Source organism: Octopus bimaculoides, chromosome 19 (assembly GCF_046866305.1).
Source record: "Octopus bimaculoides isolate indiv1 chromosome 19, ASM4686630v1, whole genome shotgun sequence".
Taxonomy (NCBI): Eukaryota; Metazoa; Mollusca; class Cephalopoda; order Octopoda; family Octopodidae; genus Octopus; species Octopus bimaculoides.
In genome coordinates, this window is record NC_142946.1 from 49,524,688 (window position 1) to 49,552,380 (window position 27,693).

Sequence of the window (27,693 nt, forward strand, 5' to 3'; positions counted from 1 at the left end):
ATATATATTGTTTCGATTACACATATATATATATTCACACACATGTAGATATGTATATATATTTACACGCACGTACACATACACACAGAGGTCATATATATATATATATATATATATATATATATATATATATATATATATAAAGAGAGAGAGAGGAGGGAGGGATTTGAGAATACAGAAATTTGAGGATATGCATTTATATCATTACAAAACACGCACACAAACAGAAATAAAATATCTGCCGTACAAGTGTAACAAATACTCAGAAAAACACATCCATATCTATGCACATAAACGCCAGTATTGACAATTAAAACATCAAAAGTAGAGGACGAACTAACAAGGTTCAACTTCCTATTAACCTACTGACTGGCTTCCAATGAATTGCAGGTGTATGTGCATCCGTCTGTATTTGTGAACGTGTGTTGCTGAATAGCTTATGTAAGAGAATATGCGTTTGTGTGTGTGTGTGTGTGTTGCTCTAGAAATGTGTACTGGTATGTGTGTGTGTTTGTGGAAGTATATGTGAACTGGTGTATGTATTTGTGTATGTGTGTGTGTGAGTGACTTATGTGTCAGTGAAATTGGTACATATCATATGTGTGGTTGTATCCGAATGTTCGACTGTCGGTGTATGTAAGCTGGCGAGTGTAAGATGTGCATCGATATATTGCTGTATGCCTGTTTATGACTATTTATCTGTGAATGTGTATGTATGCACACACACACATTTATAAATGAGTATGTATATATATATATATAAATATATATATATATATATATATATATATATATATATATATATGGGAGAATATACAAATAATAACAACAGACGAGGACAGGTGGTGTAAATAACAAAAGTATATATTAGTATGACGCTCGGGAATACGGAAAGTCTTTGACGTTTCGAGTATATATATATATATATATATATATAGATACATATTTATTTATTTATATACACACGCATTTACGAATGTGTATACATGTGTTTATGTATATATATATATATATATATATAATGTCTGTTCATGATATAGGTATATGTATTTGTGTAATACACATCTTGTTTCTCTTATCTATAATTGGAAAGTATGGTGTTGTGACAGACATTGCTTTATATTAATAAGCCTGTCACGAATCCCTGGACCCAGAACTTTATGTAGTTTTCATGGTGCACAAGTGACTGAGATTACAACACTCTGAATGGATGCCAGTCCATCCCAGGGTTAAATTTCCCACCTATTGCTGGAACTCACAGCTGAATGGGCTGGAATGATGTGCTACGAAGTGTTTTGCTCAAGAACACAATGCAATACCTGGTCTTGGAATTGAAACTACGATCCTACAACTGCTGAGGACAACACCCTAACCACTAGGCTATGTACCTTCTCACATTTATGTTAATGCCCAAAACTTTAGACCATTACTGACCCTGTTCAAGTTCTCTGTAACACTGCACAGTTATAATGCAAGGCAGACAAAGTCCCTATTTAGGGATTTCCTCCACCCTCAATATATGCCCTCCTCTCAGCATCTACATTGTCTCCAACCCCTTGGGTTCCATACTGAACCCAATCTTTCTTTCCCAGAATGTTGGGTTTTCTAGAACCATCTCCACGCTCATGTCTTTATCCTAGAAGTGGTGACTTTGTGCAAAGAGATTCAGAGAATTCATCATCATCATCATCGTATCCATGGAAAAAAAAAAAAACCGGAAAAAAGGCAATGTAGGATATGCAATTCATTTGTTGATTTCATGGCATAGCAGCAGATATGCTATAAAACTGAGGCATAATTCACTGGCATGGGGGGGGGGAGCTAAATTCAATTGTTTTTTAAGGAAAAGTTATTGGTGTCATATCAAGAAAGAGATTCTTATCTCCAGTTCGCTTAATTCCACACAAACTGGGAATACACACCAGCTTATCACAAACTTCTGTGAAAAGACAAAAATAGAAATCAACAACTTTCAATGGAATGTTTCAGTATTAAAAAGAAAAGTAACTCGAATATATTTCCTACACTCAAAATTGGATTAATAGACAATCTTATTTTATAGAGAAGAACTAAAACTGCTACTGCTGCAGTGGTCCCTTCTTTAACACATATGAGTTCCCTGACTACAAGCATTGAAGTGTCACTTTGATACAGGGTATTCCTGTTGGGCATTCGTTCTTAGTAGTCGTGCACTGAACGGATCTATGGATATAAAGGTGATATCAAAAGGTTCCCGGACTAGTCATGTTTAATAAAAAATAACTTATTTACCTAAGTTTTAATACCATTTCCTTTGAAATTAGTCACCTTGAGCAACAATACACCGGTCCCAGCATTCTTGCCACTTTTGGAATCTGGCCTGGAAATCATTTACTGTAAACAAGTCAAGAATCTTCTGCGATTCACTCTGGATCTTGACAATGGTGTTAAAAGAGTGACCATCAAAAATGACAGCTAACTGTAGCATTTTATATATAAATAAGGTACATAATAATCACACATACATTCACATATTTCCCTTGTACACATACTCACACAGAGTGGAAATGCTGAATTTTTCCTCACCCCTTCCTTTCTCTTATTGCTATTACTTTTTCTCACTCCTTCTCAGTCAGGGCTATTACTCTCACTACTTCTCCTTCACTGAATTACTATTTTCTCTCCTCCTTCGCGTCCGGCATGATTCTGGACTAATATATATATATATATATATATATATATATATATATATATATAAATACTACACTCATTATTATATTAGGAGATATTTGCATGTCTGGTAAGTTCACAATCATCAGTTCACCACAGGGAAAGTTCACTGCCACCCATTCACCATTTTTTTTTTAATAAAATTAGTTTTTAACTGTTAATGATGAGATGCTATGGATATATTTTCTCAGTAAACTTTCCTCACGGTGAATTGATGGCAGTGAACTTACCTGTAATTGAATATCTGTGCTTCTTTTGCATGCATATGCATCTATGTACAAGTGCACGAATGCATGTACGTAACGCATGCAAGCTTGTATACAAGAATAAGACATAGAGATAAATATAAGGAGGAGAGAGAAAGAGGGGGTGGGGGAAGAAGTGAGCAAGAGAATAGAGAACAGGTCTAAAATAGGGAGACATGATATGGGGGTGGGTGGGTTTCAGGAGGGGGGGGGCTGAAAGTTATGTCACATCTGTTTATATTAAAATTACTAAATAAGCTAATTTTGCTGATATGCCAATTAAAGTATCACACACCACTAGAGAGACTGCATTCTCCCTACCCTTATTATGTTCCTAAAAACCCTTTATAAGGCACAGCCTCCCCATTCCATCACACTCCACCCCTTACTGCCATTAGAGCATTTCATATTTAATGTGTATACATGGAATATATATATATATATATATATATGTACATACACACCAATATATATATATATGTTTATACATATACACAGACACATATGTGCCTGTTAAATATACATAAATATGCATATATATACATGCATGTGTGCATATATATATATATATACACACACAGACACATGTACTTGCATAAGTATAATGTGTTTGCATATTCGCCACATACATATGTATATATGGTGCAATTTATACATACATGCATGCATGCATGCACACACATATATGGACATACGTACTTATATATTTAGAAACATATTTGCATACATGCAAATATTTATGTGCATACATTTATGTATGTATGTATCAGTTTACATGCATATACTGAGGTATGTAACTTATATGCATACATTAACATTTATACAATGCAAATATAAATTTATACAGAGAGATAGGCAGGAAGGTGTGAATGCATACACACATATAACCACGTACTTATGTATGCGCATATGCATATATTTACACATATACATACATTTATATATATATATATACATATATATATATATATATATATATATACATAGAGAGAGAGAGAGAAAGAGAGATAGCTGTATCTGCACATGTCATATATATATATATATATATATATATCCACACAGATATGTATGTATGTATGTATAAAGGCATATACAGGCTAACATATATTCACACATACATTTTTCTACGTACATGTCCATATCCATATATGCTTGATGTACATTTACATACATATATACATTCATGCATAGACACACACATAAGACACATATATACATACATACAAACATACACACACACACACATATATATACATGCTGTCAATGAGACGGGGCCATGGGGGAAGATAATTACAAAAGACAATGGCTGTTATCAAGCTGAAGCATCTATCATATGCAGTAAAGATATTGTCATCAAATGATTGAGGATGGACATTATTATCGAGAAATGGAGTATGTGTGTGTGTATGTGTATGCATGTGTGCGTGTCTCTTTAGATAAGTAAGCATTTGTGTACGTGTGTGTATGTGCCTGTCTTCCTGGTTGTATGTATGTGTGTGTGTGTGTGCGTATGCATCTATCTTTCTGACTATGTATGAGTGTCCGTGTGTATAAGTGTGTCTGTCTAAGTATGCATTTATGTGTGTGTGTATGTGTGTGAGTGTGTGTGTGTGTGCATGTGTACGTGTAAGTGTGTTTGGCTCTTTTGATAAATAAGCATTTGTGTATGTGTGTGTGTGTGTGTGGGTATCTGTCTTTCTGGCTTTATGTATGTATGTGTCTCTTTCTGACTATGTGCATATGCGTGTGTATGTATGTGTGCATATGTGTCTGTGTCTTTTTGTATAAGTATGCATTTGTGTGTGTGTGTGTGTGTATGTGTGTGTGTGTGCGCACACGTGCTTTTCTAGCAGTATGTAGATATGCATGTGCATATGTATCTGTGTGTTTATCTGTCTCTTTATGTAAGTAAGCATTTCTGTGTGTGTGTGTGTGTGTGTGTGTGTGTGTGTGTGTGTGTGTGTGTGTGTATGGCTATAACATTATGCATTTACATATACAGCTGTATGTGTATTTATGTGTGTGTATGGTATTCATTAATACCAAGAGATTAGTTTTTATGAATGTCTCTATGTCCTTTTCTCTCTCTCTCTCTCTCTCTCTCTCTCTCTCTCTATGTATGAGGATGTATGTGCATATGCCTGTATTTGTGTATATATATGTGTGTGTGTCTGTATGTATGTAGGACAGTTATTAATATTGATAGACTAGTGTGTATTTGTTATGACCATAGTAATAATAATAATAATCATAATAATAATAATAATAATAATAATAATAATAATAATAATAATAATAATAATAATAATAATAAAAAGCAGACTAAAAAGAAATAAATGTGTAACATATCCAAGATGGAAGGAAAGAACCGTGGTTATTAATATAGGAATGTAGATAAGGGTGTGTGTGTGTGTGTGTGTGTACATGTGTGTGTGTGTGTGTGCATATATAAGTTAGGGAAAGAGAGGGGGGAAAGATATTGAGAGTGTTTATGGGTGTGAGTGGCATAACAGCTATTAATATGGAGAAGTAGACAAATGGATGCTTATGTTAATGTATATCTATTCTATACACATTTTATAATCAACACATACAAACACATGTATATATATATCTGTACACACACGCACACATTCAAAGCTTGCACATATTAGATGAACATGCATACATATACATACATACATACATACATACATATATATATATATATATATATATATATATATACATGTATATATATATACATACATACACACACACATATACATACATATATACATACACACACACACATATATATATATATACATACACACGCACACATGCACATATATATATACATACATATACACACACACAACATATATATAGAGACAGAGAGAGCAATGAGCCAAAAAGGAGACAACATCTAACAAATGCTATATTAGTTTAATGCTTAAAAGCGACGGAAAGAGTCTATGGACACATATGTACATATCAATATCGACATCTACATATATACATACATACATACAAAGACACACACACACACACACACAGAGTCAATTTCTTGTTGACTGGGACTTTAAATTTTGCGTGATGGCTTATTGCTCAAATAAGCCATCGACAAAGCTTAAATTCCCAGTCAACAAGAGATTTACAATAAATTTGATTCTGCTTTCAGTACAGAGCCCACCTCTATCTAACACTACATGATTCTGTTGGTATTCTTGAATATTATATACCTATCTTTCTATATAGTGAGTGTTTCTTTGTGTGTGTAGATTTATACATATATAAGCACTGGAATGGTTGTGAGGACAAGAAGTTTTGAGTTCAATCTCATTGCACAGCATTTTAGGCAAGTGCTTGCTACAAAAGGTCTGGACAACCAATGCTGTGAGAGTGAATCTTGTAGACAGAAACTGAGAGAAGCCCATTGTATATGTATGTATGTATGTGTGTGTGTATGCATATATATATATATATATATATATATATATATATACATATATATCATCATCGTTTTACATCCGCTTTCCATGCTGGCATGGGTTGGACAGTTTGACTGAGGACTGGTGATATATATATATATATATATAATGTGACTTAAAATAGAACTGGTGGGTTTGGTTTGTTTAAATAAACGCTTCATGGCCGTAGTGCAATGACTGAAAAACAAGCAAAAGAACACACACAATATGTATAAAAGAATATATGTAGATATGTCTACATTTCAAAAATGTGTAATGGGCATGTACACATACGAACTGTGGTGTTAGTGTGCTTACAAGAACACACCAGTTTGTATGGGTATGTGAGTACATAGCATAACATGTGCTTCAGTGCGAATGTGTGCATAGGTAGTGTGTGTGTGTGTGTGTGTGTGTGTGTGTGTGTGTGTGTGTGTGTGTGTGTGTGTGTCTGTGTGAGGGTGTGTCGTGTTGTTTGTCAAAAGTGTTTGTCTTGCTGGAAAGCTGAGGTGGCAGTGATGTAGGTGGAGAAAGTGATGTTTATACAGGAGACTGAACAACAAAACATATGGTAGAATAATATATTATAAAGTGATAAAGGAGTAATTTGAGATAGATAGAGAATAGAGAAAGACAGATGGACAGACAAATAGACTTTAAAAAAAAACATAGTGATATATGCATATATGTATATATATATGTATATATATATATATATATATATATATATATATATGGATGCATATATTGATGAAGAGAAAGGGAGGTGAAGAGGAGAGAGAGAGAGAGAGAGAGTAGGAAATGTAAGAAAAACAAGATGTACAAAATGATAAACCAAATTTGAAACTGATACAGTATCATATTATTGAAAGCATTCTTGGATGGTGATGAATGATGATGATGATGTTCTACAGAACTTAGAGCCAGCACTGGAAGTTACCACATTTTATATATATGTAAACAATGCAATCAAAGATAAAAAAAAAAGAAGGTAATGGGTGTATATTCACATTTCAGGAATTATTGCTCTTTCTTCAGCACCAGAAAACAAAATACAATGTCCCTATCAGCAATTAATATAATATGCATGATGATGATGATGGTGGTGGTGGTGATGATGATGATGATGATGATAGTGGTGGTGATAGTGATGATGGTGATGGTTATCATGATGGTGTAACAAGGATAATGATCATGTCAACAATGAAGACGATAATGATAACAATGTCATTGTTGCAATTATATCAACATGCTGAGAAAATAATGATTTCTTTTGAATGAACAGAACTAAGGTTAATTTTTCAATGAGAGCAATAGAAGAATTGCTCCTGATTCCTGGATGGAAGAGGGGATAGGTTTTTTTTTAAATTTTGTAATCTCTCAGAAATGGATAAAATAAGTTCCAGTAATAAACAGAGGAACAAAGATTGAATTCAACTATATTCCTTCCCTTCTAATTTTATGACCTCACGTCAAAGTTAGTATTATTAATGTTGTTTTAAATGTGACAAGTTGGCAGAAAAATTAGCATATGCCTCATTTATGGATGCAGGTGTGGTGGTGTAGTAAAGAGGCTGCCTTTCAATCACATGGTTCTGTGTTTAGTCCTGCTATGTGGCACCCTGGGAAAGTGTCTTCTACTATAGCCTTGGGCCAACCAAAGCTTTGTGAGTGGATTTGGTAGATGGAAACTGAAAGATGCCCGTCATATATAGATAGATGTGTGCATGTGTGTGTTTGTGTACTTGTCCTTCACCACCACTTGACAACCAGTGTCGGTGTGTTTACATCCCTATAACTTAGCGGTTCAGACAAAGAATCAACATCAACACCAGGCTTGTAAACAAAGAAAAAAAAAAAGATATTGGACAAGATGCTCAGTAGCATTTCTTCCTTGTCTTTGCATTTTGAGTTCAATTTTTGCAAAGAATTAATAGCAAGGGCAGTGAAACGGTAGGAATAGTAGAGCATTTGATAAAACAGTTTATGGTATTTAGTTATACCTGTCTAGACAAATCCCGTTAAAATCAATTTCATCTCTGAACCTTTTGGAGCTGATAAGATAAAATACCAGGGTTGATTTAATCTACTAACCAAAGGCATCATATTTCCACAGAAATATGGTAACAAAAGGGTTAAAAACAGTTGCCTCTGAATCCTGGAACTTCTCTCCTACTGTCTGACAATATATTTGAGATGAAACAAGATAGAGTAAAGCTATGATAATAATGCTGTTTCTTGGTAAACAATGCTGTTGGTTTATCTTACATGAGGTGGGCGACATGTATGGCTTATTTCTATTGCCTATCATTAGACTGGCTCTATGCAGTTGACCATAAGAGAAACAGTACACTGCAATGTTTAAACCAACCACTTTAACAAGACTAGCCTTGATGTTTGTTAATAGACACAGCTTAACAGAGCACGACAGGAAATGTTAATCTCCTGAACTGACAATGTGATTTGCAGGAATCATATTCAGAAGTCTTGCTGTTCTTGTATAGTTTCTAGGCCACACTAGAATTGTTTTCCAGATCCTGGTTGTCGTTAGCAGCAGTAACCTGTCTTGTAATATATGATTTCTTGGAAATTATATTTCTTTTCAGTTTTGGCATTGTGTGAGAGTATGGTTCAGTAAAAAAAAGAAAGAAAATGTCCACCGAATTTATGAACATGACACTTTAACCCTTTAGCATTTAAACTGGCCATATCAGGCCCAAATATATAACCTGTTTTATGCTCAAACTGGCCAGATTTGGCTTCGCATATCTGCTCTTCAATATCATACAAAAAATATACTATCACATCAAAATTTCAAAGCTATAAGATAATGTATGATTAATTCAAAATAATGTGAATAAATAAGCATCACATTTTACCTGAATAATCTGTCTTTACCTAAAATTTATGAGCATGATAAGCTTGCATATATATGCCTATGGTTAAACATAGGTAATATACCGGTAGTGTGATGGATACTTCTATCCCTTAGATGCTTATTTTAGCCCCTAACTCAGCTAACCTTATACGCATATATATATATATATAGTTCAAATCTACAGAAAACAAAAGACAAAGACAGGTGTAGGAATAACAAGCAGGTGTATTAGTTTAATGCTTGGAAAAAAATGGAGAGAAAAAAAATGTGCAGAGTTCAATGGTCCAACATGTTCAAAAAATATATATAGAAGTACAAACAAACAGAACAAATGGAAAATACACACAGAGAATGTTGCTAAACCCTCTTCAGTTATCATTCAAAAGATAACAGCAATTTCAGGCCCTTAATGATAATAGTGCTCCCCTTTGGTGGCATCAGCGATGAGAAGCCACTGGGAAATAGCGAGGCAACAACCAAGGAACCAAACATGACATGGTGGGCTCTCTACTGGGTTCAGCAATTTCTTGCTGAACAACCAGCACACATGATTTGTTTACAGTGATCAAATGTTTGTATTATATATCAGCTCACATCCTCCATCAAATTGACATCTACCTGTACAGGTGTACAATGTACCAGACATGAAATGTCAGTGATCACAGAGCAATGTGAAATGATGAGTTCCCAAAGAAACGCAATGCACTGCCTGATCCGGTATTCGAAATCATGATCTTTTTGATTGTGAGTGAAACACTCTAACCACTAGACTAGGTGCCTAGTGATTAGGGTTGTGCGTGTGTGTGTGTGTGTGCGCGCGCGCGCACGTGTGCAATGCATAAGGTTAAGACTATAATTAAAACAGTTTCTCCACAATGAAATAGATAATGCAGTGAAGAAAATAAAACAAAGTAAAAAGATAGAAAAACATTCCACATCATATTAATTTTCAACGTGTTTTGATTACAGGAATAAAATAATAATAATAATAATAATAATAATAATAATAATAATAAAAACAACAACAACAATGATAATGATAATAATAAATAATAACAATAATAATGATAATAATAACAACAACAATAATAATAATGATAATAATATGCCAAGAAAAGTACAGAAGGGAAGCAATATCACATTATGAAAGAATATAAAAAAAATATATGTAATACTGTTCACACAAGCAAAGTAAACAAACTGATAGTTAAAAAAAGAAAATGATTATAATTAAACAGAATAATGATTTTTTTTTTATATGCTGCTGCCTAATTCTAGTTGACATCTTGGTTTCAACTACAATATTTTCATAGTAAATCATAGTTTTAAGTATAGACTGGGGCTAATTTACACAACCACAGAGTTATGCTTGAGATTTTTGTAGTTTAAGAAGAAAAAAAAAAAAATTGGGGGGGGGGGTGGATTTGAATATTTCATAGTGCTTAGCATCAAGTTACACTTGAAGATGAGTGTTAGCTCTGAGTGTTCAACCAGCGAGCTGTGAAATAATGCACTTAAACCCCACCATATACATACTGACTATAATAATAATGATGATGATAATAATAATAATAATAATGATAATGATAATGCAAGAACATGGACTATGAAGAGAGTGTCTGTCATCCCGGTAGTTGTAGGGCCACTCTGAGTACTAAGAAGCAAGTTTGAGAAATATGTCAGAGAAACTGGAATTGACATGAGAGCAGAGCTCAGAAAAACCGCTCTGTTAGGGACAGCTAGGATCTTGAGACTGGCACTTGGATGTTGAATGTCTTCCACAATAATTAGATGTGGAAAGAGACCCTGTAAGACCTCTGACAACAGGCTGCTGTCTGCTCTCACAGAATCAGCCAGAGTAAACAAGACAGAGTGCTCTCAGAAGTAAAACAATAATAATAATAATAATAATAATAATAATAATAAATATAATAATGCCCTGATGCAGTAGCAGGCAGAGGCTCTCATGGCTTCTGATCTTAACTGATTGGAAGTGTTATCATGTACATGTTTTGTCTTGGTATAAAAGATGGGCTACAGCAAATATCCTGCTCAATAACAAAGATTTGCTTGACCGTAGCCAGTTGAGCATGTCCCTTAGTGGCTGAAGACATGTGCATCTCTGATCATGAGTAGAAGTAGTTGGGGAGCATCACAGCCATGTGTTGAGAAGAATTCTTTGGGGTTTGAATAATTAATCTCTGAAAACATGGGTGCTTTGTTCATCATCCTTAAACAAACCTTATTCAAGGACCTTTTGAGTGGGATGGGCTACTGTTTATCTTGATATGAGGTCACTATGTCATGCACATATGGCTGTGATGCATGTACCTGGTGTATCAGACAGGTGGTCGTGATGGGTATATTGGGTTTCATATATACGTACTCCAGTGTCACTTTGATGGCATGCGTTGCTCTCACTCAATAATAATAATAATAATAATAATAAAGCCACCTAGCCATTGAGTTACAGACACTAAGGAAAGTGTGGGTTAAATATATCCCTGTAGTTATAGGTGCATTAAGAACTATTCCTATAGATCTGAACAGATGGATAGAAGAAATAGGCATAAAACATAGTTTAGTGCAGCTCCAGAAAACAGTATCACTTTTTATTTTGAACTCAACAAAGACAGGCTTGCTGTTGAAATATCGCTCAACCAATAAAATATCTATTGCAATCGCATTGCGCTCTTCGTCTTGTCTATTATTATTATTATTATTATTATTATTGTTATTGTTGTTGTTATTATTATTATTATGTTGGCAGTGGTATGGTAGGACTGGTGGTAGAACACTAAAAAAAATACTCTGCAGTATTAAGCTACATTTTCCCACTACTTGAGTTCAAATTCTGTTTGGAGATTAGCTTTGCCTTTTACCCTTCTGGTGGGATTCAATTAAATAAATATCGGTCATATAATGGAGATGATTCAATTAAACTACTCATCCAGCTAAAATCATTATTTACTTTAAAAAAAAAAAACATCTCTATCTGAAAAAAAAAAAATCCTGATATGTGTAGAGGTGGAGCATTATTTTCTAAGAATACTGGTCCCCTCAAAGAATATAATGATGCAGAACTGATGCAGCTAAAGACATGCTGTGGAATGGACTTACCAAATTCATGCTGATATGGAAAACTATCAAGATAGGTTAATACTTCTCTACTGCCTAGTATTAGATAAAAAAAAAAAAGAGACAAATCTACACTGATACCCTTGAATAAAATGCTAGTTGACTGCAAATGTTACCCTCCCACCTCATGCCTATAAGAGAAATTGAACTCAACACAGTGAGCAAAAGAAATACTTGTCCATTCCACAGTGTTGCTGATGCCGCTGTTGTAAAACAGCAGTGAATTAAACCACCCTGCAGTACATACCTAGGGCTGGGTGGACTGAACTGCTGTTGAGAGTCAGGTGTCTTAGCCACAGACACCTCACAGTGCTGGGGACAGGATATGAGCTGTTCACTTGCTGTTTGGTTGCTGGGTACCCTATCAGTTTGGCCATCTGTGCACTCCAGCATGGAAAACCTGACATTAAAACAATAATGATGATGGTGATGATAATGATAATGATGATGATGATGATGATATGAGTTTGAAAAATGATAACGATGATGACAAATAATAAATGAAACTTGTAAAGGCTTTGATGTGAGTGTACAACAACGTATCCCCAAGGGTCTTTGTGTTATTTCATCTTCTCTTCCGTGAGGGACCCCATTTCTCCCCCTACCCCACTGCCCAAGTCATCAAAGATCAAGTTCATCTTTGGGCGTGTAGATAGGTAAATGGACAGGTGGCCCTTCGTCACATTACTTTTTCCCCACTACTCAACCAATAATAGGCATTTTTCAAATTGGTAAAAATCTGTGGGTTTGCAATGAAGTGAAAAGTGTAGACTTAAAATCGAGGGGCAGGAGTGGCTGTGAGTTTTCTTTTTTTTCTTTTACAGCAGGGAAGGGGCTAACTCTAGATTGATGTATTGGGTTGAAACCTCATCTTAAAGGCTTTATCGATCCAGTCAACTGCTCTACATGTTATATATACTGCGAGACATCATAACAAGCTCTCCAGAGAGACTTGCACATCAAACAGACAAAGATGTAGCTAAACACTGAGCGTCATTTAGTTCAATATCTTTGCTAATCCACAACAACTTATCAACCAATAATATTATCAATAATCTCTAAAACTGGCATGAGGATATATATTTGAGAGAGAGAGAGAGAGAGAGAGAGAGAGAGAGAGAGAGAGAGAGAGAAAGAACAAGCATAATCCATCAAATTGACAGGTATTTTTATCCAAGCAAATAGGGGAGACTGTACATGGCTGCTCAGCCTGCGAGAAATAACAGCTAAATCTCCCACAAATCATACTGTATGGCAGTCATGGATAAACTGTGGCCCGAGAGCTGCATGTGGCCCACGAGATTTCCTGAATGGCAAGCCTAACAAAAAAAAAAAATTACCCTAAAGGATAAAAGGTAAATCGACCTCGGTGGCATTTGAACTCAGGAATGTAAATAGCTGGAAGAAATGTCACTATGCATTTTGTATGGCACAATAATGGTTCTGCCAACTCACCGCCTTGAATAATAATAATAATAATAATAGTAATAATAATAATCCTTTCTATTATAGGCACAAGGGGATAATTTTGGGGTAAGGGATAAGTCAATTACACCGACCTCAGTGCGTAACTGGTACTTATTTCATCGACCCCGAAAGCATGAAAGGCAAAGTCAACCTCGGTGGAATTTGAACTCAGAATGTAAGGATGAATGAAACGCCACTAAGCCTTTTGCCTGGCGTGCTAACGACTCTACCAGCTCACCTCGTAGTAGTAGTAATAATAATAATAATAATAATAATAATAACCGTGGAAAAGAGGAAGTTAAAACAATAATGAAGATGATGATAATGACTCATGTGTCAGGACCAGATTTTTTTTTTGTTTTTGCTTGGGGGTGGGTAACCAACAGAGACAGATCATTATGAAAGATGTACTTTTATCGTGCAGCTAATGAAAAACACACACAGATACATGTAAATAACTGCTTATAATTTATAAGCCTGTGCATGGGACAGAAGTGGTAGGTTGTTTCTGCTTCAATAACCGAATGATACTTCAAAGATTTTGGATCCAATGTCATGATTTCTTCAATGGTTAGGATTAATAATTCTTTTCAATTTTGGCAAAGCCAGCAATTTTAGTGGGAGGAGGAGTGAGTTGTTTTCATTGACCCCAGAGTTTAACTGGTATCTATTTTATCGGCCCTGAAAGGATGAAAGGCAAAGTCAGCCTGGAAAGAATTTGAACTCAGAATCTAATGAGTCAAAAAGAAATATTGCAAAGCATTTTGACCAACACTCTAACAATACTGCCAGTTTGCCATCTTGGAAATAATAATTCCTTTCACTACAGACAAAAAGCCTGAAATTTTGTGGGGAGTAGGGATGGGTGTGTGCGTGTGGGTGTGGAAAGGGGGAGTCAATTACATCAACCCCAGTACTTAACTGGCACTTATTTTATCGACTCTGCAAAGAATTTAGCAGAATTTGAACCCAGAATGTAAAGAACCAAAAGAAATACCACTAAGCATTTTGTCCTAATGATTCTGGCAGCTTGCTGCCTTTGTCTTGGGAATAATAATGAATTGCGGTGAGCTGGCAGAATCGTTAGCACACCAGGCGAAATGCTTAGCAGTATTTCATCTGCCGTTATGTTCTGAGTTCAAATTCTGCCTAGGTTGACTTTGCCTTTTATCCTTTCGGGGTCGATTAAAATAAGTACCAGTTACACACTGGGGGTTGATGTAATCGACTTAATCCCTTTGTCTGTCCTTGTTTGTCCCCTCTATGTTTAGCCCCCTGTGGGCAATAAAGAAACAAATAATGAACTGCAGTATTTTTTCTTTTTATTATTATTTTCATTTTTGTGTTTTTAATTCACAAAAAGAGCAAGATTTCTCATACTTTTCTTGTAATGCAATAGATGGTTCAGATGATGCAGACATCAGTCCGATGAACTGTAACTCATCTCGGGTGATAGACTTAATCTGTTGCCCAGAATATGGATTCTTCAAAAGGTCCACGAGTGCCTTGAGAAGAATATCCATTCATGTCAAGAATGGATGTTAGGTATTATTGTAAGTTATCAGAAACAAAAACAGTGATTTATCAAACTGACTGCAATTGATGTGATATCAAGTTTCTAATACATATAATCTTTTCCAATTCACAAACATCTGCATGACTCTGTGTGTGTGTGTGTGTGTGTGTGTGTGTGTGTGTGTGTGTGTGTGTGTGTGTGTGTGTGTGTGTGTGAATGAGTGAGAGCGAGAGACTCTGTCTCTCTCTCTTTGTGATTTCAATAGTATTAAATGACTGAAAGATAAATCTCTCTTTCCAAATATGATTGATACGGTGGTTTGTTGCTGTTGTTGTTGTTGTAGTTTAGCCCCAGGTCAGATTAGATTTATATAACCAAAGGAGGCGCATGGCTTAGTGGTTAGGGAGTAACATTGTGGCCATGATCATAAGATTGTGGTTTCGATTCCTGGATGGGGTAATGCACTGTGTTCTTGAGTAAAACATTTAATTTCACTTTGTTCCTATATGCTATTTAAAATCACTGGTTTTATTTTCAATCTTGATGTGTGTCCTTCACACCCTGTAAATTTTGGTGGGTTGGGAGCAATTTAGTCCCCTGACCACCTAACCATAAAACTGGTTGTGCTAGGTTATATGGTACCAGTAGCAGATAGAGCATGGCCTGACTTACATATTCTATCAGTCTCTTTTCTTGAACAGGGATGTAAACAAACCAACAGTGGTTGTCAAGTAGTGGGTGAGGACAAACAAAGACACTGAGACGCACACACACTTGTGCGACAGGCTTCTTCCAGTTTCCGTCAACCAAATCCACTCACAAAGCTTTGGTCAGCCCATGGCTATTGTAGAAGACATTTGCCACTGGTTGTCAAACAGTGGTGGGGGACAAACACAGATACAAAGACACACATACACACACACATATTCATATACCTAAATATATATACAACAAGCTTCTTTCAGTTTCTGTCTACCAAATCCTCTCACAAGGCTTTGGTCAGCCCAAAGCTATAGTAGAAGACATTTGCCACACAGTAGGACTGAACCCAAAACCATGCGGTTGGGAAGCAAGCTTATGATGATGAATAATGGCTAGATTGAAGCTAGAGATTTCAGTACGTTTCCCCAGTACAAACTCAAGACTTTCAGCCAAGTGACACGAACTTTAATTATTCTGTGAATCTCAACTCTTTTAGCACTAATGGTATGGAACCAGTCAAGAGGAAGAATACAGGAGAAGGATGGGTGGAGCGAGAGAGAGAAAGAGAGAGAAAAGGGATGTTAAAGAGTGAGAGGAGTAAAAATAAAAAAATGTATAGCAAAGCACACTAGTTCACATAAAGTAAAAGGAGGAGGAGTAATAGCAGATGTGGTGTAAGATTACTGGATATACCAATATTGGTTTAGTGCCAGGAAGAAAACAAAAATCAAAAGCAACCCTAAAAGAGCCCCAGAAACTTTTCAACATATGAAATGTGTTTCTTCAGCTACTTTTCAATGGTCTCTTGTTTGGAAGATGTCACTCAAGTTGCTACTTTTTACAGATATCACAATAATCCACACCAAATTTTTAAACATGGTTCAACTTTTTTTACTTTCTCTTTCTTTCCCTGTCTGTGTGTGTGTCTCTCTCTCTCTCTGCTCTCACCCTTGATTTCATGCCATCATCCTGACTTAACTTTAAACACATTGTCAAACACACACAAATACACACACACACACACACACACACACACAAATGCACCTACCAAAACATATCCAGACACAATTCACAAGAACACACATAAACACAAACATCCAAAACACATACTTTCAAAATAGTAAACTTAGATCAGAGATTGTGTTTCGTTTATCAACACAGACTACTTCCTATACAAACAAACACGCATGCATGCACACACACACACACACACACAGGAAGAAAAAGCAACAACAACAACAAACACCACCACCATGGCCAATATCTTCTGTACTTTTCAGTTCATCACCTGCCAAATCAGTTTCCTACATAATTTCCACTTGAGTCTGAAGATCAGAACACAACACATTGAACACAACACCCTGTAACCTACTCTGAAGAGCAACCCCTTCCTCTCTCTTCCCCACACTGTTCTATGAACAAGAAGATGAACGAGCATTAAGGGACAGTCTTAATTTGGGGCAGAGCTGGTGTTGGTGGTGGTGGCAGAGTTGATATTTATTTGTTTTTGTTTTCATTGTTGTTGTAAGTAAGTGAATGCAGGGCTGACTTATAGAGAACAGAGAAGAGGTATTTGTTCAAACTATTGGAACTCCACCCTTGTAAGAGATGAAACATGGGGGAGTGTTTAAATAGGGTTGGAAAGGAGAATAACTGCTAACTGTATGGGTTAAAGGATGCTACAAGTTATGTCTATGTGAGATCTAAATAGCTGGGCCTGACAACCAAACAAGGGGTAGGCAAAAATGTAAACCCTGACAAACACAAGGTCTGGGAGGTTAATTGATAGAAATGGTGAAAAGAGGGGGATACATTTTAACCCTTTATCATTCAGATTATTCTGTCAAATGCAATGCTTATTCATTCACCCTATTTTGAATTAATCATGTTATCTCAAAGCTCCAAGATTATGATGATATGACTGTTTATTTTCAGATTGACATTGTAGGGTATGTGTTAGAGGCCAGATCTGGCTAGTTATATTTGGGCTGGAAATGGCTGGTTCGAATCCTAAAGGGTTAAGGTAATGTGAGAAGAAATACTCTTAGGAGGGGTTTTAGTGTATGCATGCATTTTAGTGTGTGTGCGTGTGTGTGTATATGTGTGTGAAAGAGAGAGGGGGAGGGGGAGAGAGAGGGGAGAGAGAGAGAGGGGGAGAGAGAGAGAGAGTGAGAGAGAGAATATAGAGAGAACATGTGTTGTTGTTTAGTCACAGACCAGCCATGATCAAAAGTGCTCCAGCTTGGATAATTCTGCTCTTTTCATATGACAGAGATAGCTTTGACTGCTATTACTAGCAGGCTGGACAACTATGGGAAAGCTGCCTAGTTGACTCCAGAATCCCTCTTATATTTGATGTTTGGTAAAATGATTCATCTATTTCAAATTCATCAAATGTAATTGCTTTATCATAAAAATTTGTTTGTATTTTTAATTTTAGCTTCAGCTGTCTCCAAAGAAATAATGCACTTAAATTATGCAAATGAGAGAGAGAAGGGGGAGAGAGAGGCAAGAGAGAGAGAAAGAGGGAGTGGGAGGGGGAAAATTTGGTCAATTAGATAAAGAAACCAGTGTTAGCATGGATCAGGTCGCGTTTAAAGAGGTGGATTTTCCATGGCTGGATGATTTTCCTGTCATCAACTCTTACCTGTTTCCAAGCAAGGAAATATTTCTTCCATGACCAAACATGCTTTCAAAGAATACATTCACAACAGCCATGAGAAGTGAACACAAAGCGACACAAGCATACACTCACACACACATATATCACAGGCTTCCTTCAGTTTCTATTGACCAAATCCTTTCACAAGGCTTTAGTCAGCTCAGGGCTATAGTAGAAGACACTTGTCCAAGGCGCCACGCAGTGGGAATGATTCCGGAACCATGTGGTTGAGAAGCAAGCTCCTTAACTACAGAACCAAGTCTATGTCTTTTCATAAAATTATGATGACAAGTTCTGTCACAAACATATATTCACACACATATGTGCATTTGTGAGTGAGTTCATTTATGAGAATTACTTGCGTAACAATGTGATTTTGTAGCAAGTTTTTCTTAAAACACATCGTATTTAATACAATATAGAAAACTCATGTTTGGTGAATAAATTTAATGACAAGATTTACAAAAATAAAAAAATAAAATTCAGTGAATCTTTTACAATGTTGTTGGTACATCATAACGAATAACATTGCCAAGTCTCTATTTACTCCTTCAATCATATATTTTCAATGTCTCACACTTGTTATTAAGAATTCATCCAGAGACTATAGCGCAAGAAGAAGAAGAAGAAGAAGAAGAAGAAGAAAACAGCAACTAAAAGCTGAGAAATGGTTTTTTTTTTTGTCTGTGAAGCAAAACACAAAGTACTGCAAGCAAACAAATCTGCTTAAGTCATCATGTCACACGGGTATCCCACAATGCATACAAACTGTCACAACAGGGGCAGAGCTAACATTCACCTTCAATTGTGTGTGTGCCTATTGAGAAAATGAGAAGTAAATGAAGATTATACTTCCATGATCTTCTGCTATCTATAGCTTTGATTTCTTCTTCCCCCTTATTACAATTATTATTATTATTATTATTGTTGTTGTGGTTGTTGTTGTTGTTTGCAAGATGGATGCATTCTGTTTTTATGATCTTTGCTCTCATGATTAGAGAGGCTGAGTGAGATGCAATTAGGCGGAGGATGATTAGGAGGAAAGTAGATAGGTCACATCTAAGAACATTGGTGATATGAGAGGAGATGGGAGACGAAGCTAGACCAAGATGGCTGGAGAATAATAATACTATATTGCTGACCTGTCTAGTTTCTCACTCCCTCTGCTTCATGAGTGCACATACACGGGGACACACAGAGATTTCTATGTGTGTTTGTATGTATATATATATATATATATATATATATATATATATATATATGAATGTATGTATGTATATTTTTGTTATGTAAACACACACACAGGTATGATGTGTGTTTATACAGATGTGCACATACACATGTATACTGAAAGGACACAGATGAAAGACACTTAAGAATGTCACAGGATGTTATGGAAATGATGTTTCATGGCATGGTCAAGGCTAGAATATTTGTTTTCCTCCTGTCTTTTCCCTAATATTACTACTATTACTACAATCATTATTATTATTATTATTATTAATATTATCATCATCATCGTCATCATCATCATTCAATACTCACTGTTATTAATGTTGTGGTGGTGGGGGTGGTAGGAGAGAGAGGAAACAATTGGTAAAAAAAAAAAAACAAGAAAGATGGTTCCAAGCAACAATGGTTAAAGATTTTGAAATGGCATAAAACAGAATGAGAAAAGCAGGATGGGGAGGGGAAAAAACAGAAAAAGCAGATAACACTAAAAAAACAAAAACAAAACAAAGCAAACAAAATGACATTAAAAAAAAATGAAAAGAAAGTAAATAGAAAAGAAAACAAGGCCAAAGAGACAATAACAAGTAACAGGGAAATATAAATAGTGAAGATGAAGAAGACATTAAGAGGACATTAGAAACAACTGGCATCTTAAAGACAACATTTGACAAGAAGAGAATTGAGGAAAGAGAAGAAATGGAACAAAGAAAAGTGTCAGGAAATGGCTTGAAGATATATACACAGAGGGACACCACATATACACATACGGACATATACAGACATATATATATATATATATATACAAACACACACACACAGAAACACATATACATAGACACACACACATATTTACATATATATATATTACATATATTCACGCACACATATATACATACACATGTACACAAATATAAAACAATATACTTACATAAAGAAATACACTTGCAGACACGCAGTGTGAGTTTGTGTATGTATACACACACATAAACACGCACACATATATATACATACATACATATATATACACACACATATATATATATATATATACATATATATATACACATATATATACATATATACATACATATATACACACACATATACACACACACACACACATACATATATATATACATATATATACACATGTATATACATACACATATATATATATATATATATATATATATGTGCACATACACAAACAGATTTAAATGTATGTATGTATGTATGTATGCAAATACAAAAACCTTCACGAATGATGTAGAAAACAACTGAACAGATGCACTTGTACATATCCATACATCAATATATACATACATACATACATGTCTTGACGAATGTCTACATTTAAAGGTGTGCATACATACCTCATTTTGTCTGCGTACCCTTTGGCGCTAGCTTTCTGTGAGTTGAGGTAGTACGCGGTGACAGCAAGAGCAATCAGAAGAATGATGACACAAGCACATCCGACAGCAATGTAGAACAGGTAAGTGGAAGAATTGATGTTGTTTACTTTATCAGAGTCTGATGGAGCTGAGGACAAGAACGAGGGGGGAAAAATATTAATAAAAAGAAAAAAAATAAATGAAATGAAATGAAATAAAAACAGAATAAATAAAGAGATGAATGAGTGTATAAAGTGAGAGTAAGGTGGTGGAGACATAGTAGAGATGGTATATAAAACAGGAGGGTGGAGGGGAAGGAAGGAAGGAAGAGAGATGGATGGTTGGATAGATGGATAGGCAGAAAGACAGTCAGATAGATAAAGAAATGAATAGATGGTCACACACACAAACTGACAGTCGGATGGATGGACAGACAGACAGATAGGGAAAGTGAAGGAGAGAGAGAGGTAGAGAGAGATAGACACAGAGTGGGGAGAGAGAGAGAGAGGGAGGGAGAGATGCAGTTGTTGAATGTATTGGTGTTGTTACTCTTCTATTCCTTTACTTGATTCAGTCATTGGACAGCAGCCATTCTGGGGCACCACTTTGAAAGGTTTAGTCAAACAAATCAACCCCAGTGCTTACTTTTTTTCAATCTGATCCTTTCTCTGTTACATGTGTGTGTGTATGTGTGTGCTCATGTTGTTGTTGTTGTTGTTATAGTTATTTAGCCCATGGACAACCCTGATCCAGCAGTGGCCATCTTTCTTCATTTCCAGTTATAACTCTAGGACTCCATTGACCAATGTACTTCATTTATTTCAAATGGTTGAGTTTGACCGAGTAATTTTTGGCTGCTACTTCTAGCAAGCTCCCTCTACCAGGATTGACAAAATAAGTATCAGGAGCTAATTCAAACAACTAGACCTTGTGCCCCTTACAACCCCTTTCACCTTCCCTATGCATTACAAATTTTGGCTTTTTGCCTTATCAAAACAAAGCCAAAATATTGCTTACCTATGAAAAGATTAAACCAACACCCAGAAATGCAGTTTATTTGTTGGAAATCTGTTCTGGAAGTTATCCTCAAACAAGAATCAATAAATAGAGGATCTACAGCTGATTCTGGCTGACACGTTCCCCCTTCTACGAAATATAGTTATCTGCCTTATCATCTACAAACATAAAATTTTACACATTCCCAATGAGGCAATGCAGGAGCTGCTAGACTGTCATTGAAACTGGAAGAAATAGTTGTCAAAACTTCCCTCAAATTGCAATTACCATCTTAAAAAAAAAAAACCATTTTGAATAATGTGGTTCTATTTTATCTAATGTGAAAATAAGATGGAGTGGTCATGACTAGATTGCTTTGATCACAGACATGCTCAATCAAGGTTGACCAGGAGCTAAACAACATTAGCAGCAGCCTGCTCTTGACCCCCCCCCCCCAGTTGGAACCTTTTGTTTGTGAAATAACCTGTCATGGCAATGGATCTTTGTACATAAATCAATGAACACAAGAGACAGAGGCAGGCAGTCTGCTCCATGTCACAAAGTGTTTCACAACAAACAGAAGACTTAGATGCTTTCTTATCTTGTCAGCAGTACATTTCAGTATGTGAACTGGTTTGTTTCCTCCATACAAATTTAACAAACATGTCATCAGATATTTGTCTCTACTACATCTTGCTTCTTCCTCACCATCACTTTCACTTTCACTTTATCTATCTATCTATCTATCTAGATAGATAGACAGATAGACAGACGGATAGATAGATAGATAGATAGATATCTTTTACTTGTTCCAGTCATTAGACTGTGGCCATGCTGGGGCACTGCCTTGAATAATTTTAATCAAATGAATCGACTCCAGTACATATTTTGTTTTTTAAGCCTGTTGGCCTCTTTTGCTGAACCGCTAAGTTGTGGGGATGTAAACACATCAACACTGGTTGTCAAGTGGTGGTGGGAGACAAACAAGCAGAAAGACACACACACACACACACACACAGAGTCAACAGGCTTCTTTCAGTTTCTATCTACCAAATCCATTCACAAGGCTTTGGTCAGTCTCTCCCTCTGTACTGTTTCTGTATCTCAAATTTCACTCACAAGGCCTTGGTGAGCCAAAGGCAGCCATGGTAGTAGAGATTCACACAAAGTCCCAGACAGTGGGATTGAACCTGAAGTGACGTAGTTGGGTTGTGCAGAGAGTTTCTTAACCACACAGCCATCTGAAGAAGACTTTTGTCAACACTGGTGTCCCTACAGTACAGACTCACTTCTATTTCACCAATAAATCAATAAACGATAGCAAAAAATCGAATAAACAAATAAACGAATAAAACAAATGATAGGAGGTGAGGTGGGAGGAAGAACGACCTAAAGCAATAATAATTATTGAAACCAAATACCTCTTCAAGCAGAAAGATTACATAGGGTAAAGCAAGACGCTGGGGCATTTGCAGCCAACACCAACCACAAGCCCCTCCACCATGTAACCATACACTATCTTACATGCACGTATGAACACTCAGAGACACTCACATGTACATACCCATACACACACATACATGTGTGTGTATGCACCACACAGATACTCAAATACACACGAGATACCTATATGTGAAACTATACAAACACATTAACTCTCACACACGCATATATTACACACACGAGTATGTGTGTATATGCACTTTACAAAATGTGCAAACAGTCTTTTCTCTCTCTCTCTCTCTCTCTCCACACACACACACGCACACACATACATACATGTAAAGACTTTCAAACAAAAACACGTGGAAGATGAAAGAAAGGAATCGGTTAAATACAGGTTCCTCTCCTCCCTCATCACCAAATATCTTAATATCTCCTTATCTCTTTCGTAAGCCCTCATCCCCATCGCAACTGCCCTGTCTCCTATTATCTGACCATCTACTATCTTCAGTTTTCCTCTTCCACAGGATGACCTCCACTGACCATATGCGAGGCTCTTCCACCCAACACTCATCACCCACTTCCATCACAGCTGGATGCTCTTCCTAATGCCAACAACTTTACAGAGTGTACTGGGTGCTTTTTACGTAGCATCAGGCACCACCACCAGTTCTTTTTTATGTGGTATCAGCACCAGTGCCTTTTATATGGCACCAGCATCCACACCAATGCTTTATGCATGGCACCTGAGTCTCTTGAGTACAGCATTGCACCACATGTCTCAGTCCTCTGTTATCTCCTTCATAAGACTCAGTACTTACATATATATATATCACGTTAGAAAATCATTCAAGTGAGGTTGTTGCCAGTGCCGTTGGACTGGCTCCTGTGCAGGTGGCACGTAAAAAACACCATTTTGAGCGTGGCCATTGCCAATACCATGTGACTGGCCCTTGTGCCGGTGGCACGTAAAAGCACCCACTACACTCTCGGAGTGGTTGGCATTAGGAAGGGCATCCAGCAGTAGAAACTCTGCCAAATCAGATTGGAGCCTGGTGCAGCCATCTGGTTCACCAGTCCTCAGTCAAATCGTCCAACCCATGCTAGCATGGAAAGAGGACATTAAACGATGATGATGATGATGATGATATATATATATATATATATATATATATATAGCTATCTGTCTTCCTCTTTATTTGTCTTTCTAACCTTTACTATCTATCCATCCACCACACACACATAATGGACATCTATCTATGACTGCCGGTCAATCTATCCATTTATACGACATGTCTGCATGTTGTTCAATATCTGTGCGTATGTCTGCCGGTATCTGTTTGTCAGTCTGTATCTGTTTGTCTGTCTCTCATACTTTTTTTTGCTTACTATAATGAATTAAGAAAAATTAAAGAGAGAGAGGTCAGAGGAAGGAGAGAGAGAAAAGAAGGGAACAGTTTGATATAAATAGAAACTTAGGCACAGGGTATGTCCTGAATGTGTGTGCGCAGGAGAGGAGGGAGCTCTGTCGAGCTCTGAAGCCCTACTCAGAATACAGCAAAAGCAAGATGATAAGGATATCAAGGCATTTATCATCCCTATGTTTTTCTTTTACCAACCTCCCCTACTATCTCATACAATATCTCCCTTTCTTGCTATCATTTGCCTACCCAAAGCTCCCATCACTTCTCTCTGAAGAAAACAGCATACACTGCCCACCTTTTTTTTTGTTGTTTTTCTTTTTTTTCTCAGTACTTAGACCCTCCTTATATAAAAGGAAACAGAATATTATGTTGCTTTTACTTGAGAGTAAAGTATATATATATATATATATATATATATATATATATATATATATATATATATATATATATATATATATATATATATATCTGCTATGCTGATGTACCTGTTGTGTATAGGTATGTATGAATCTGTGTGCTTCTTTGAATGTATGTGTACATGCATAATATTATCTCTCTCTCTCTCACACACGAATAATTAGTTGCTGAGCACTCTCAATGAATAATTGCCCTGATTAGATAAATATTAAGATGTGCCTAGTGAGACTCATGTACCTTGTTACTGTATATACATAAATGTATATATACTTATACAGATATGTGTATGTGCATAATTATATACATACATACATACACATATATATTTATACAAGACATATAAAAGGGGAAAGACAGATGTATGTATATGGCTATGATTATATACAAGTGAAAATCTATGAATGTCATATGTGTATATACACATGCATACACACATACTTACATACATAGACACACACACATAAAGCATACACAACGTTACATATGTACACGTAAATCTACATAAGTGTTTACATACATATATGAATAAAGATGTTATCTAGGGCACACACACACAAGTTACATACACACACCAATATATATATATACGCAATCATACATATATATACATCCATAATTTTAGCTCTAAAGCTATGTGAAAGTTATAACTGCCATAAAAGGCCTGCCCTTGATCAGCAAAGAGAGAAACAAAACAAAACGAAGCACAACTCTGTTACAGTTGGGAAGCATGTTGCTACGATGGGATCCCTAACCACAGAGGAAAGATAGATCAAGTGATATCCCAGCAGAGGAAAGATAGATCAAGTGATATCCCAGCTGGCTGTCTGGCTGGCTGGGCTTGAAATTGGGTTTCTACATTTTTCGAAAGGCTTAGTCTTATGGCTAACGACGAATGAGTTGATGTAATGACTGGTCATCGCAGCAATAGAGATGTGCCATGAATATCTTTCTTGTTGGCTGTGTTGTTTCTTCTTTCATGGATCTTGCAGCACCTCTTACACACACACACGGAATCATATATTGCTCATCACTGTCCTATGTCCACTTCCCCATGCTGGCATTGGTTAGATGGTTTTTCTGAGACAGTATTTTACTGCCAGATGTCCTTCTTGATGCTAATCCTTTCAGCTGGTAGATATTGATATTTTGCCATTATTGTATCTTATCAGTACCATGTATTCTGGATCGTCTCGAAACAGTGAATCACTAGTCGGTGACTTATATGCAAATACCCAACCTTCTGAGTTCTTTTACAGGGATTAGAAAAACTGAAGGGCCATTGCAATCAGTGTGTGAATCTCAGAGGGGAATATGTAGGATATTTTCTTTTAACCATAGTAGCCAGGAACTTTTCAGCACACCTCTTTGTATGTGCGAGCGGTAATGTTTACATTGCTAGAGCTGTTGCTTTAAATTTATACATTTAACTTTCTTTCAGATATGTTACACTGCAGCAAATCAGGAAACAGATTTCACTCTGTTTGCAAATAAGCCAGAGACTAGAGATTCACTTCGTCTTGGGATGATCCAAGTACATGCTAATGATCAGCCACAATAATTGTGAAATATCAGTATCTACCATTCTTGGTGATTTCACAGTGAGATTTCTCACCTGATCTGTGATATTCAGGTGTTCATTAACATGCGGTACCATGTAGGGAGCTTGCCGCAGATGGTATCCTGCAGCAAATTTGGCATATAAACAAAACACATACACTATGTATATGCAACCAATAATAATATATATATATATATATATATATATATATATATATACACACACACACACACACACATATATACATACATACATACATACATACATATATATATGTATGTATATAAAATAATTATTTTCTGCTAATATACAAACACAAAAAAAGAGAACAGAAATTTCACCACCACCACCACCATCAACACCTCAAGACAGAAAAAAGTTTGAAATTAAAATTCTGTCATCTGATGCTTTCTTCACACTCAGCTCTTTTGGAAATTCAAGAGATAGAAACAGTGTGTGTGT

General features: G+C 36.1%; 1 protein-coding gene across 3 annotated transcripts in view; it reads right to left on the reverse strand.

Annotated features, from left to right (window-relative positions):
- The window catches only part of LOC106882040 (inactive tyrosine-protein kinase RYK), a 240,397-nt gene that overhangs the window by 15,208 nt on the left and 197,496 nt on the right, over positions 1-27,693 (reverse strand). For 2 of the 3 annotated variants that reach the window (XM_052974851.2, XM_089337649.1), the window contains exons 6-7: positions 21,376-21,541; positions 12,670-12,822 (exon numbers count right to left, since the gene is read on the reverse strand). In XM_052974851.2, coding sequence (XP_052830811.1) covers positions 12,670-12,822; positions 21,376-21,541 — 319 coding nt within the window. The remainder of the gene's footprint in view (positions 1-12,669; positions 12,823-21,375; positions 21,542-27,693) is intronic. The other variant, XM_052974852.2, reaches the window with a different exon arrangement.